Source organism: Nothoprocta perdicaria, unplaced genomic scaffold, assembly GCF_003342845.1.
Source record: "Nothoprocta perdicaria isolate Ctin4 unplaced genomic scaffold, notPer1 scaffold_5, whole genome shotgun sequence".
Classification (NCBI taxonomy): domain Eukaryota; kingdom Metazoa; phylum Chordata; class Aves; order Tinamiformes; family Tinamidae; genus Nothoprocta; species Nothoprocta perdicaria.
In genome coordinates this window covers 2,808,406-2,822,492 of record NW_020455754.1, presented here as the reverse complement: position 1 = coordinate 2,822,492, position 14,087 = coordinate 2,808,406, and the positions used below count along the sequence as shown (strand labels likewise).

Here is a 14,087-nt window from a genome sequence, read left to right as displayed (position 1 = left end):
CTTAAGAGAAACTATCTGTTACAGGAACCTTAGCTAGGATTCTGAATTGGAACATGCAGTTTCTGAAGGTTGCACTACATTTCTCCAGAACTTGAATATGGCCTATTTGTTGCACAGAGAATTTCTCTATCAAAGTATCAGGCTAAAATGTACTATCTTGGGCTGAGGACAAAGTTTCTGAAAGCTGAACGCAAAGCAAAAGATAAAAAAAAAAAAAAAAAAAAGTGTCTGTCTCTCCTATAAGCTTTTGCTTTCTTACCTGGAACCACTCTAAATATGGTCAGTTAGAGTAATCAAATAAGAGGTAGAAATTAAGGTTTTGAGACTGACCAAAAATGTATGTCTTCTCATCCTGGTTACATGCTAAAGAAGAAAGCAATAAAAAAAAGCTACAGAACAATCAAACAGATGGGCATAAAAATGGGCATGCTCTCTGAAGCAGTAAGACTTATAACCTACTTTTTTTTTTTCTAATAAACTTGTTGGCGCATACACAGCAGAGCTGCAAACAATATTAGGCTAATGCCCTCTTACCTTCTTAGCTATGCACAGTGTTCGTAGGCCGTTACGGGCATAGTAGTCCAGGTGTTTCTGTGTTTTATTTTTTATTCTTCTCATTCTTTTCTGTGCATTGATTTCAGCTAGGAAATACAAGCAAAAAGGTTTGTATTTTAAGCACAGATCATTTCAGACCTAATGACCTAAGATTAAAAGGGAGTGGGCATTAGGGAAGACTGCATGCTAATGTAATAGCAATTCCTTTCACAGCCCGTAAATATTGGCCAGGAAATCCATAAGCCTGAAGTTCCTTGTTTCATTTAAGATGAYATTACTTGCGTTTTTTTGTTTGTTTTAATGTTATAGCACCCTTGCTGACAAACTGAAATACAATGGCCAGACTCTTATGTCAGTATTATTGCAAATATACAACTCACATGGGTTAGGGCTGTCACTGGGAATGAGCCCATTCCACACTGCAAACACTATTGAGGTTAAATATTAACACCTCAGCTCTTGATCTGCAAGGATACCACTATAAAGAGCTTTTTCTTTTTTTTATAATCCTAGTAGCTAGATACGATATCTATAACATACATATATATACATATATTTTTTTATATATATATATATATATATCAAGAGTACTATAAACTTCTTGCAAGAATTTATAGGAGGCCTAACAGAGCTGACTCACTGGTTACTTACCTTTGGCAGGGTCTTCCAGTAAGTCCATTATAACATAATCGGCTCCTTTTGTGTAGACAATGATCTCCTTGGTTTGGGGGTGTCTCACCACCACCGACATCCTCTTCCTTACCGAGTCAAACCCCAAGGTGTAGAGAATATCAAAAGTCAGGAGGGTGCCTTGGGGCAAGCGCACGGTCACCTGCTCTGGAGTCCGGGACACCAAGGTGAAGCTATATGCCTGGGCAGCATAGACAAGAGCCGCCTCATCTGGGCTCTCAGCCTCGTAGCAATATTCTGATGGCAAAGAGCTGGGAGAAACRGATTTGAACACCTCCTCCAAGGAAGCGCTGGCAATATCCGTGCTGCCCTTCCGAGGGGTGCCGTAGCAGTCGTCCTCATTGTCGCAGCAATCCAGCGTGGCCAGGGGCTCTTCTGTGCTCTTGGCACTAAAACTGGCTCCAAGGTCTGAACYGGCCTGAGATGATGAAAAAGACTGGCTGAGACTTGCTAATTTAAGCCGCTGGAACATCTGATGAATCCTCTCCAGGGTGATTCCTGAAGGTTTTATTGGTGGTGGGACTGTAACCTAGAGATAGGAGAAAACATTGGTTATATCCTGGGGGGGGGGGGGTGGGAAGAGATACAGGATGCTTTCCAAAACCTCAATGCTATTTCCACTGAAATAACAATCAAAATAAAAAGAAATCTTATTCATTTGGTAGGAGACTTCAGTAGAAGTGTCATAAGTCAGTTGTCATTCAAATCTGAATGTGATTTGAGTCTCTGCCACCGAAGCAGAGTTAGAAGGAAGCCACCTGTAATTCTGTTAACAGCCCAAGAAACTAGGGAGAACCCAGTATTCAAAGGTTCTTTTTACTTTAAATATAAGCTAAAATCCAAAAGAAAAGCTGCAGAAACTGTGGTGGCCATAACTATTAATCAAACATAAGGTGTAGTGTCAGGCAGGGAGATATGCAGGCAACAAAACAGTAGACATTACACAAAAAGGTACATGAAGTAGAGGAAAATATCTCCTCAAGAAGGCATTTCTCAGCCTCCCAGGTGTCACTGAGCAGTGGTTTCTACGTTGTTACGTGGCTCAAGCAAAAGTAATTTTCCTCAGAAACTGAGATTACCCTTTGTCTTGGCTCTGTAGCTGTGGAGACCACAACGGTATTACAGATGGCGAGGGCTAGAAAAAAGTCAGTAAGGGATGTGGCCGTCTTCGTATCTCCAAATGGAGACAGATTTTCAGTCCGGAGAGCAGCTTCTCTCACTCTCCTCAACAGCCTGCTATCAGGAGCCACATCCTTTTCCTGGAAGAGAAATGATTTCATGTAGATTATTCCTATTTGTGACTGTTCCCACTGAAGATGAATCACCTTCACCCCTTCCTGTTGCGTCTCATTGAATCTATACCTAGATGTAAGGCAAATGCCTTCTGGACCTAATATCTCCAAGAGAAAGATGCAGTTCTGGAGGCTGCATAACCACACTGTTAAAAGGAAAAGCATCTTAAAATAGAAGGCATTTCCATATTTGTATTTCTTTTGAAATCTACTAGAATCAGAATAACCTAATTCTCAAACTTTGAAACTCTGGACTAAGGCATTAAAGAGTATTCTAAAGGTGGTGCTGATTGTTACTTCAGATGAGCCTACATCTTACACATGATATTTGGTTATAGTAGTACCATTTTTCATTTCTAAAATCATTTGGTTTTGGATTCCACAAGAGAAGTCATCTCACATTGTTCTTCTGCAGCTTTGCAATAAAGAAATATATACATATACTCATTTGTTGCTGAAATGATACTGCCTTTCCACTACCACACTCTCTCTAATCAAAGCTAAACTTGAAAGCCAAACTACTTAACAATGGTCACTTATCTACAATTTAATCTGATGGAGGACTATGAGAAGACTCCTCTTAATGGAAATCACATGGGAGCACAGTCTAGTTTGGATTTAATTCAGAACCAYRCTTAACAAGAACTTCTAAATTTAAAATACAAGCCTTCCTGTGAGCCAGCACACTTGGAGGCCTTCTTTAAGGACCTGGCAAAGTGATTTAGCTCCTTTCTAGTTCATCTCAGCTGTTCCCCTCTCCTTTTTCATTCCAACATAGTTTTCTGAGGTTCCCCAATGTGCAACAGCAATTAATCAGCCACATTCACAGTTACGTTATGCTGAGCTGCATTTGCTGCATTGTAACTCCTGCTTGCTAGAGTGAGTAGTGGTTCTTAAATCACCCTAAGTGAAAATAAATCTAGTGCTTATTTTGCAGCATGGAGCTCAACTGCAATCCAAAGATGGAACAAGATCATGTACTAACCTTCTCTGCTGTGAGAGGTTCTGGTTTCTCTGGTTCAACCATTACAAGCTTTTTTTTGCATTGCATAGAGTGAAAAGTCTTCAKCACAGAAGCGTCCCCCTTCTCTAGCAAACTATTGCAGATAATTCTGCTATCTTTTATTAATTAAGGTCCTTTTTCAGAAGCTGAGAACATCAAGGTTAATGGTCATTCTTTAGGAGCCTTTCAGAAGAGGACACTGTGACACACAACAGGTGACGTGTATCTGCTGCCTGTCTTTAAACCTGCTAACTACAGCAATTGCCAGTATCTTAACCTCTAGTGAAGCACCTATATGCACACACATGACTTTCCAAACCATTAAGGTTATATTCAGTRGAAACAGTAACCATGAGAAACTYGCTACATGTTTGCCCAGCTATCCATACCATTTCCTCATGCACTGCCACAACGAGAATAAAAGTCAGGAACCACTATTAATTATCTCARGTCCTCTTAGGCAACTTCATTCTACCCCTTCTTTTTTTTTAGTATCTATTATTCTCAATATCTGCCTCTCAAAGTTCATGCTAAAAATGACAACTCACTAATGAGTATCCTGCTTGAGCTGAACCTTTCTAAACTCAAAAATTTCCTCGTGAAAATTTAAAAAATTCTCAAAGAGGCACTGACAGGTCAGCTTTTAATTTTAACAGTTGTGGCCTCAGGACACACATGGACACACACACACGGACACACACACACACACAGAACTATTTCTCTGACAAGTTGTATTTCTCCTGTGCTTTTTCACATCCAGTAAAAACAGGACTGGATGAGAATTCCCCTATTTTGCTTTAGTGTTAAGGAACTCCAGGAGATACAAAATTGCAGATGAACAAATATGTTCATTGACCAGTTGGAGCAAACAGGAAAAAGGAAGAGAAATGTTGCCATGAATGATTATTAATTAATTAATAGCAATTAACTGTATTGCCCTACAAGTGTTAGTATGTTAGCAAAAATGATGACATCTTACTTATAACATGGCTAGTGTCATCTGAGAGCTTTTCTTCTACCTGATGATACTAAAGCCTGATGCCATAGGAGAACTGCAATCTTCAAGAAATGTTTCCAACAGCAGGCTGCTACCCGTTGGAATTGTTAAGTCTAGAAGGAAACAYTGTCAAAATCTGAATTTGTAGCAGCACCTAAGCACAAAGTAAGCAGCAATGCTCTTACCTCCTTCCAAACATTTATAATATTTCTCCTCCCAAAGCTCAGTTAGGTCTTTCTGTCAAACACAGCACTGTGAGTTTTACAGCACATTATTTTTCCCTCTGAGAATCTGCATCAGCCACAGGAAACCAAATTAAGACAATCCCTGGCAGTGAGGTGGTCAGTGCTACCTTGGAGGCTCTAAATGAAACGGTGTCCTGCTGGGCTGAGGCTGCCTCTCCAGGGGGCCAGGCAGATGGAATAAAAATAAGTTTCTGTTTTCACTGGAGATGTGTGAGAACTGGTGTGTGTCTCTCCTTTCCCCAACTGCATTAGATACTTTCAATATGGACTCAACCTTCTCCCACCAGACTTTTCATAAATGACATCAATAAGACATTGTATTTCTCCRCCTCACTATGCGATTTCTGAAATAAAGACTACGCCTTCCTTCCATCTTTTCCAATCCATGTAAAGCCTAGGACATAAATAGACAACACCTTTTTATGGTGTCAGTAATAAACACTAGAGAGATGACAGCAATTCTCAGCTTTAAATTGTGTGAATAGTTCAGATGGATTCGTCCAAGTCAATCTCTTAGTAACTATTAGTAGTCAGATCTCTGTTTTTCTGAAGGGCATCTGTAAAAAGCAAGAGATACGATTGCTGASACCAAGTCAGAAATTTGCTCTTCCATTATCCAAAATGTGGTCAAGCTCCCTCTCACTGAACAGATTCTGCCGCTGAGCTGCTAGAGGCTGCAGTGGACACAGGATTCATCAGGTCCTACAAGAGCTCAAGGCAAGCGGCTCCACAGAGTCACGAGGACTCCAGACAGAAGTACTGTCTGGGAGGAGGAAAGGGAAGGAGCAAAAACAGAGGGTGAGCCCTGGGAGTTAGGCTCTGCATCATACCCGTGCTATTTCTACCCCAGCAAAGACAAACAACACTGTGTATTTATTCTTCTGGGATCTGCAGGCGCCAATTTAATTAACTTTATCAAATGCCACAAAATCCCCCTTGTTCTCATGTCTATCTCAGAGACACACAGAGATGAACATGTTAATTGACAAGAGCTTCTCCGATTTCAGCAAAGCATCCAAACTGGTCAAGCAGAGAGCACGAGCTCCCAAGCAGRCAGGCTGCAGGGCTGCTTCATTGCAGAACTGCTCTAGGCAGCGGGATGAAGCCTCAAATGTGCCAATTTCAAGGCACAAAATACTACTGTACAAATGCCTTAAACCAATATATACAACCTGCTTGTCATCCATTCATGTAAGAGTGACTTAGAATAAGGAATTTTTCTGATCTCTGCATCATTAACCTTCCTTTAACGTTTTGCACGTAGGAACTTGACATTTGTAAATGAGTTTCTTTGGTTTAGCACAGCTCCTTTCCAATTAAACTCTTCCCATTTTGTAGGATATAGTCATGTTAATAGCTCACTTGGTTTAAAAGGTGCTCCTAGCAGACGCTCTGCTAACCCTTACCCCAAACCACTGGGTCTTCTCAGCAGCACAAAGTTCTTCAATTTTCCTCTTATTCGAGGCTAATGGTTTTCACAAACAGTTTTCACGTAGCTGGCAAACTAACTCCTGGAAACTTGACATCTATTAAGAAAAAAGCAAAACACCCTACACAGCCCCAGTGACTGCCCTTTAGACATTACATTGCTTATTGCGAAAGCAGGGGTTATTTTTCCTCTTACACTGTGTTCATCTGAGGAAGCTCAGGCTCATGATTTCATTGCGAGAACTTTGGTTGATGACTGTCAACTGCCACTGAATATATATGTACACACACACACACACACACACACACACATCCCCCTACACACACGCACATTTTTAAAAACAGAGCTCTTCACCCAGAAAGACTCTGCAAGGGTCAAATTAATTAAAATGAATGTTCAAAGATGTTTTCTTCTCAAGCAGCTTTGACTGTTGAAATGTACTTGAGCCCACAATACTCTCCGTAGACCTGGAGCACTCAGGATGCTGCGGGTGTTGTTAGCCATGTACAAACACATCAAACACGACACACAGGTTCCAAATAAGTGCAATCCTTACCCACATAGGTATACAAAATGGGACATGGAAATATACAATACATAGAAATATAAAACAAGAAAGTCTCATTACCCCTGTTTTATCACCAGGGAATTGGGTTGGCTGGTTTAAGACAGACACTGCTATGCATCATTTGGAAGATATCACTGTATATATGCCCAAAACCATTGGCTTTGGGCAATATCTAGGTATCTAAACTTCTACTGCATCTTCAYATTTGTCACATAGGTTAAACGATTTATCTAGATAAAGTGACACCTATTATCAGTTAGCACAGGTTATTTCCATGACAGCAGCTTAATCTTCTCCTACGAAGCACGTGATTGATACCAGCTCCCTAGATATTGTTTCTATTGTGGGAAAAAAAAATACAGTAGTTGATGTAGTATTATATTTGTACTTGCCAGCATTTGTTAAAATAAATATTTGGATTTTTTTAAAAAAATGGTATTTAGTTTTAATTAGAATTCTGATTTTGAAAACTTTCTTTTAGAGTCAACTTTAAACTTTTTTTTAGAGTCAACAAAAAACCCTGTCTGAAATGTCTGTTAAAAAGACACTTTTTTTTTTCCTCTGCTTGAAAATTTAATTAGATTGTGTCAGATTTCAGAAGTCTCTGGTCTAAAATTAAATAAGACTAAGATTTTATTGGAAGTGCAATGAAGACAGCATTTACTTCCTAGCCAGTATTTGGGGTAAGGCAGGGCCTATAGAACTATGGAAGGTGAAGAAGGTTCTTAAGCACCAGACAAGSTTTGAGAACTTGCTCTGATATGCCATCTTAACCTCTTTCATATCACCTATGTAAAAAATGTCACTTTTTTTCTGGTTCTGTTTCTAATGAAATGCAACCTATCTTCTGACACACTACCAAGCTCCCAGAACTGCTTCCCACACTTTTGCTGCAGCCTTTGATAGGAGGAGCCTGATGCCCAAGGCCTCCCTAGCCCCCTTCCTATCTGCTGGCTGCACGGTCCATACAAGGACCCCAGTGCTCTATCTCTCTCTCCCAGCTCCCCCAAGGTTTGGAATTTCCTCCTTCCAACTCAGCTACTTCTCCTTCAGACCTGCTTCATCTCTTGCCTTCCCTTGTGTGTCTATGGGCTTCCCATCACAAAATGCAATACACAGGAGAACTGCTTCAAATGCATCAGCTCCGTCTGCTTGTACTCACAATGGTGCTGCTGAATGCCACTTGAGATTGGTTACTGTCACGACGACCAAGAGACTTCTGCCTTGTATGGCCTTGAAAGTGAGCCCTGGCGCTCTGGCACCTCCTTAAAGGTCTTACTGTCCTCTGCTTGTAAGTGGCTGGTCGCTCAATGTTGGGAGGAAGAGTGAAGTGCTGAAAGTCTGTAAAGTCCTCATCGTCTAAATCCAGCTCCTTATGTGTTTCCAGACGTCTGGCTGCAAAAAGGGAAAAATGAAATTTTACCCTTCATTTTACTCATGAGGAAGTCCTTGGTTAGTTAGAAAAAGATGAAGGAAACAATGAACAAAATGCAAGAAGGAACAAAATGCAAACAATTCAAAAAACAACAGGAAAACTTCACTGTTGACTTCAGTTTCTGACAAATCCCACTCTGAAATGTTTATGATCACAAGAAAACAAAAATACATTTTCAAAGTGATCAGTCACTTTTATGGACTTCTCAATGTTCACGCTCTTAAGCTGCACTTTGCAGGAGATTGAAATAGGAGACTGAAATATGGTAATTCACATTGTTGTTCACATTTTCAGTCACAGAGCACAAACATCTCTTTGGCAACTGCTTGTCAGCTTGGGAAAAAGAAAAAAAAAAAAACAAAAAAACCTTAGAACTATCTAGAGAAAAGAACTCAGCAACATTCAAGCAACAACAGGCCTGAGTCAAAACCACAGATTCACAAAGCCCCAAACACAGACTGCAGCTAGGGTCTACTCGAGAAAACACAGGACTCCAATCTTCCATATCACACAGAAAGACTCTATGGTAATTTCTTGTGGACCCACTGAGTTTAATTACTAACTAAGCTGGATTTGTGAGCTTGTAAAAGGTTTTTTTGGCAGAATCTACCTGCAGAAGTGAACAAATGTTCCCTCTGCAGTCTCAAATGGGTATTCAGAGCAGCACACGATTTATCTGCAGTGGGAACAAAGATCTTCACACCTGGCTTCAGAATCACTGAAAACACCTTCACTTTGGAGGATCTCCACAACAGGAGTCCCTCACAAAAAGGAAGCATCGAAGCCCTACTTGCAGTCAACCATTAGAAGGCCCTGTAGTTTTAAACTTTAATATTTCCATTAATATTGTTTAGTAGTTCACAGAGAAGAAAAAACAAGCATAACAAGTGTCTCTCACCATTTTCCTGATGTGAGAACTCATTTCCATCAACAGTACAGCGTCGGAATACCATTTTATTTTCTGTTAGTGTCCCAGTCTTGTCTGAGAAGATATACTGGATTTGTCCGAGATCTTCAGTAATATTTAAGGCTCGACACTGTATGGGCAAATCTGCTTCCTCGTCATACAGGTCAATGTCATTGTGAAGCAAAAAGACTTGGCCCAACTTGACTAACTCAATGGACACATAGAGAGAGATGGGGATCAAAACCTGGAAGAGATTAAATTCTCCTTGAGGGCTAAGACAAGTCTTACTGCATTCTCTCAGCAAAATCCTGTCACAGATGGACTAACACTTTCCAGAACAACCAGATAAGCAGTTTTCTCMAAAGACATATAGTAGGACTGRAAAACMMTTTAGAAATTAAAGAAATCCATGATGGAACAGTAATGGATAAAGAGGGTCAATAAATGACAAATTAAGATGCCTGGATCTCCAAGTGCAAAAACCTTGCACCTTTCAAAGCATGTCTTCCAAAGCACATCTTCTAACCTGAGATGCATCCTGAGAAGGATGAGCTGCACATACGGTCATTCTTACAGTAACAAAAAGAAAAAGAAAAAAGTTGCACAAACAATTCCTGTGCATTCGAAACTTCCCAAAGCCTCTTCCTCCTCCTAATTTTGCTTCTTTCCCAAGTCAGTACAACCATACCTAGCTATTATTCCCCATTAGCAGAAATGACAATAATTTTTGCTTCACTGTTTTCCTGAGACGCTTAGTTACAGTCCTATTTTTGGAATGAGGGATGCAGGTAGGAAAAAAAAAGTTGACATCTGGATGTAAACATCTGCCTTAGCATGTACTTTAGAAATTCTAGAGCTACTTAACAATATAAGACATATCCTTCCTACCTATATCCTAGTGGTGTTCAGCAATAACAGAAAAAAATTGCAATTTGTTGAAAACAAAAACAAACAAACAAAAAGACATTACTTCACACTTGGATGTTTTGAAACTCTCCTAAGCAGTATCTTCAAATAGGATTAATAAGGTTTCAGATAGATAATAGTCATTATTTAATTAGCTATTAATTGCTTATTAACAACACAGTTTTATTAATTGCTTATTAACACACAGTTTTAAATAACTTCTTCCTTGAAGCTAATAGAGATTTTGAGGGGCTTTTACCTGCAATAGAATTATCATAGTCAAGAACATGTAGAGACCAGCAATGACTGGAGACAAGTAATTGCCGTTCGCATCTGGGACATCAAAAGGGGGATGCTCTGAGAACGTTCCRCTCCAAATACCATGGCCTATATGAATGACACACAAGGTTGACATTAACTAAGCAGGAAGGAAACTGGACAAAGCAGCTGAAATTTGCAGATAAATGCATGTCCAATCCTGATAAAACTTCTGTTAGTGCCAGTTAAACAAGCAGTTGTTTTGCAGCATCTGCCTACTTAAAAGTTGTCAAAGGAATTCAGATTATTTCAGGAATATGTTCAGATTGCCAGACACCTCTGACACATCTGAACAAGGAAAACTATCATTTGATAGAGGTCCATCAAAGGACCAATTACAATCATTATTTAGAAAAAAGAACCAAAGCAGAAAAGGGTTTTTATTAATGCTTCATACCCACTGCTCCGACAAGACACATTGCAAACAGAAGTCCCACACAGAAGAAAATATCCATATTCATCCGTCGCTCTATCTTGCTGCGTTTGTAACGAGGACCATTGTTATTGAGCATGGCCTTAGTTTCATGACCTTCAAAACACAAACAGATGTTGGTTCATGTAGTACTTTCTAGGTTTTTCTTTAAAATATTTCTCTTACAAAATGAAAGAAGGATGTACTGGACTAACAATAATTTGATTCTAGTTCCATTAAGCAATTTTATTGCCCATCTTCTCAATTTGACCGGGCATCAGCACATGAAAGTATGTATGGGCATATATATAAAATGTATGCATTCATGCACAAATCTCCATCAACATTGCAACAGGTTTAATACGCACTTTTGATGAAACTATGCTTTACATTAGTCTTACTTTCGTTATTAAATAGAAAAAAAAGCTTAAGATTTAATCTGATTGGTAACAAAAGACTTCCATTCAACTGCAGATTTGAGCTGTCACATATTTTGCTCCTCCAGAGATAAAAGATTCAGCAGGATTGCAAGATTTGGATCAACATTCAAATCTCTTAGGAATCATAAGCATGTATGTGCTTCTAAAAAAAAGCTATATCTCCTTCAGATGAAAAGGAAGAAGAGCAATAAAACTTGATTAGATTCTGTACTAGTTTTTGAAATGTGCATTTGAATATTTTCATCAGTTAGTTAGAAAGTGTATTAATTTAAATAAAGCCCAACATGCCAGATACAGCAGTGAAAGGTATTAGTATCATTCAGCTTTTCACTATGTGGATGTAAAGTACTAATAAATCAGTAGGTAAATAAAAAAAATCAAATCTGTAACACGTTGAATTAGAATTGAGCTTATATATTTGAAAGGGGGAAAAAAATGTAGTGATTTAAGAAGCCTACAAGCAAAAAACGTTCTTGCTAGTCTATTAATATTATCAAAACTGTATCCTCACAATTATGATATCAGAATATTATATGTTGCTATATTAACTGGTATCTTTCATGTTCATTCCTACAGTAACTTTCCCTGAAAATAAAGTTTGCAAATTTATATTATGTTTTTGGTATGTGCATGATGTGTATGAAAGGGACTGTTTTCCAATCTGTCTTTTGACTTTATCTAGGAAAGGGATTTGAACCCAAGTCCTCAATTACTAGGCTGTAAGGCAGGTCTAATGCAATCACTCTTATTGGATTCATTCTAATTTTGTATCAAAGGTTAATAATTAAGGCAATGAATGATCGTGAGAGAAAAAAAAAATCACTCTCCATCCTTATGCTCAGGACATTCACCCAAGAGCTGGAACTCTTGGTTTCCTGTTTTAATGAATATGAAATTATTTGCACAACCTGGAGCTGTGTCAGTGGGACCAACTTACACCAAAATCCCCCTTTTCTAGCTCAGGTATGTACATGCTTGTTCCACGTAGCCCGTTATTCAGGCTGTGAAGCAGGCAATGCAGGATTCATTTTCATACTGACAGACCTGAGAACACAAACTACATCTCCCCTATGGTGAACAAATGCTCTAACCACTGAGCTGTGAAGGAATGGAGAGTTATTGCTCCTCCAGCAGCTGTGGGAATCTTGTTCCACATTCTTCTTCTATCTCAGACTGACTGGACTGTTTTATATCAAAAATTAATAAAAAAAATCTCTCCTCCTCTCTCTAATGAGGAACCGTTGATGGATTTATTTCAATGAGAAAATGGAAAGAGGTTTCTTCCCAAATTTCAGCTCTATCATCCTTTCCCTCTTCAGCTGATCATCAAGATGAGTTTTCTACACAACTCTAACACATACATCAGCTTGCAATAGATGAAATATCAAAGATAAGAGGAATAAGCTAACTTTTGCCTTGAATACTCAGCTTCATATGCTGTGCAACTGCAACACAGCACCTCGTCTACCACTCCACTGGGACCCTGTTTCTCCATTTCTGGATGCTGATGAGGGCACATAAATATCATTTTTCTTCTGGGACTTTACTACCTAAAAGGCACATATTTCTTGCCATTACTCCCTCTCCCCTCAGTAGGAGCAAAGTACATTGGCTGTTGCTCTGTAAAAAGGTTTCTGGGCATTAGCACTATTGGTTTGTGTAGAACCACTTGAGTAGCCATAAAAAAATAAAAGGGTATTTGAGTCAGATGAGAACTGCACAGACTAAGCAATCACATTAAGTGATGTCTCTGGGCTTCACAGAGGCTTCCATCAGAAAGTAAGCTTGAAGAGTAATAGAGTTATAAAAATGGAGAACGCGCCATTTTATAACCTGACTGATCTTGTCTGCTCAGAAAAGGTCATAGATCGTGATTAAAAGCCAGAGTATCATCAATGTCAAAGAACCCTAGAAATGAAGCCAGTAATGCCTCAGATGAATCTAATTTTAGAAAAGGAAAAGAATAAACTGCTATGCTGACATCAACAATTAGATGTCAGTTGAAAATGTGTAATGAAGACATACTCAGAACACAGACACCACAGTTTGAGAATGCCTCTAAAACGGCAGCCTTCACAACTAGCGGAGATGCAAAGTAGAATCTGGGCTGGTAGTCAGAGGAACACCCTGGGAAATCGTTTGACTAAAGAGAAGAAAAATTGGAATCCTAACAAGAGATGGAAGGATAGATTACTCCAATTCCATAGGGAAGAGTTCCCACAGGGATTTTTTTTTTTTTTATATAGTTACTACTTCCACTGCACATCTTGTGATGGCACTAGCACTTGGCTTTGTGATAAAAAAAATAGCCATTTTTTTTTTCTCTCTGAATTTTCAGCTGGATGAATTTCTGCTCTGAGAAGATGGCAGTATCCCTCCTTAGGGCAGCAGTGCAGATTTTATGCCAGCTGAAATTATATTCACCATCTCCCACCTGAGAGGCAGAAGAAACTCATCTTACCATTTTTGACATGTCTGGATAATTTTGCCTAAGTGGAGCAAGATACGTGACATACACAAGGATATGGCCACTTACTAGAGAGTCAGAGTATGATTCTTTGGCTTGGAGATAGATGACTAATGCCTTGACTGTAGCAAGTTAATGATTTTTCCCATGCACTACCAGTTCTTAATCTATTAAATTATGGTGCAGTGTTAGACTACACACATTTATTTAAGGATAAAGAGAAATTCTGTGTTTAACTAGATGAAAAATTCACCTTACCTGCATATACAACGATTCCTATTGCAACCTCTGTGTTTCTGATTGTACATCCACGAAGCAGAAGGCTTTCAATGCTGAAACCAATCCTTTCATGATTTGGCTGTTCCCTAGAAGACAGACAATAAAAAAAGCAATGTCCTTTTCTATTCTCATATAGTATTAAAC

At 39.1% G+C, this 14,087-nt stretch overlaps 1 protein-coding gene across 1 annotated transcript in view; it reads right to left on the bottom strand.

Annotated features, from left to right (window-relative positions):
* The window catches only part of ATP10B (ATPase phospholipid transporting 10B (putative)), a 116,085-nt gene that overhangs the window by 14,080 nt on the left and 87,918 nt on the right, over nt 1-14,087 (bottom strand). The window contains exons 8-15 of the mRNA XM_026047500.1: nt 13,923-14,029; nt 10,743-10,874; nt 10,287-10,414; nt 9,113-9,365; nt 7,942-8,174; nt 2,325-2,504; nt 1,207-1,774; nt 535-641 (exon numbers count right to left, since the gene is read on the bottom strand). Of these exons, the coding sequence (XP_025903285.1) occupies nt 535-641; nt 1,207-1,774; nt 2,325-2,504; nt 7,942-8,174; nt 9,113-9,365; nt 10,287-10,414; nt 10,743-10,874; nt 13,923-14,029 (1,708 nt within the window). The remainder of the gene's footprint in view (nt 1-534; nt 642-1,206; nt 1,775-2,324; nt 2,505-7,941; nt 8,175-9,112; nt 9,366-10,286; nt 10,415-10,742; nt 10,875-13,922; nt 14,030-14,087) is intronic.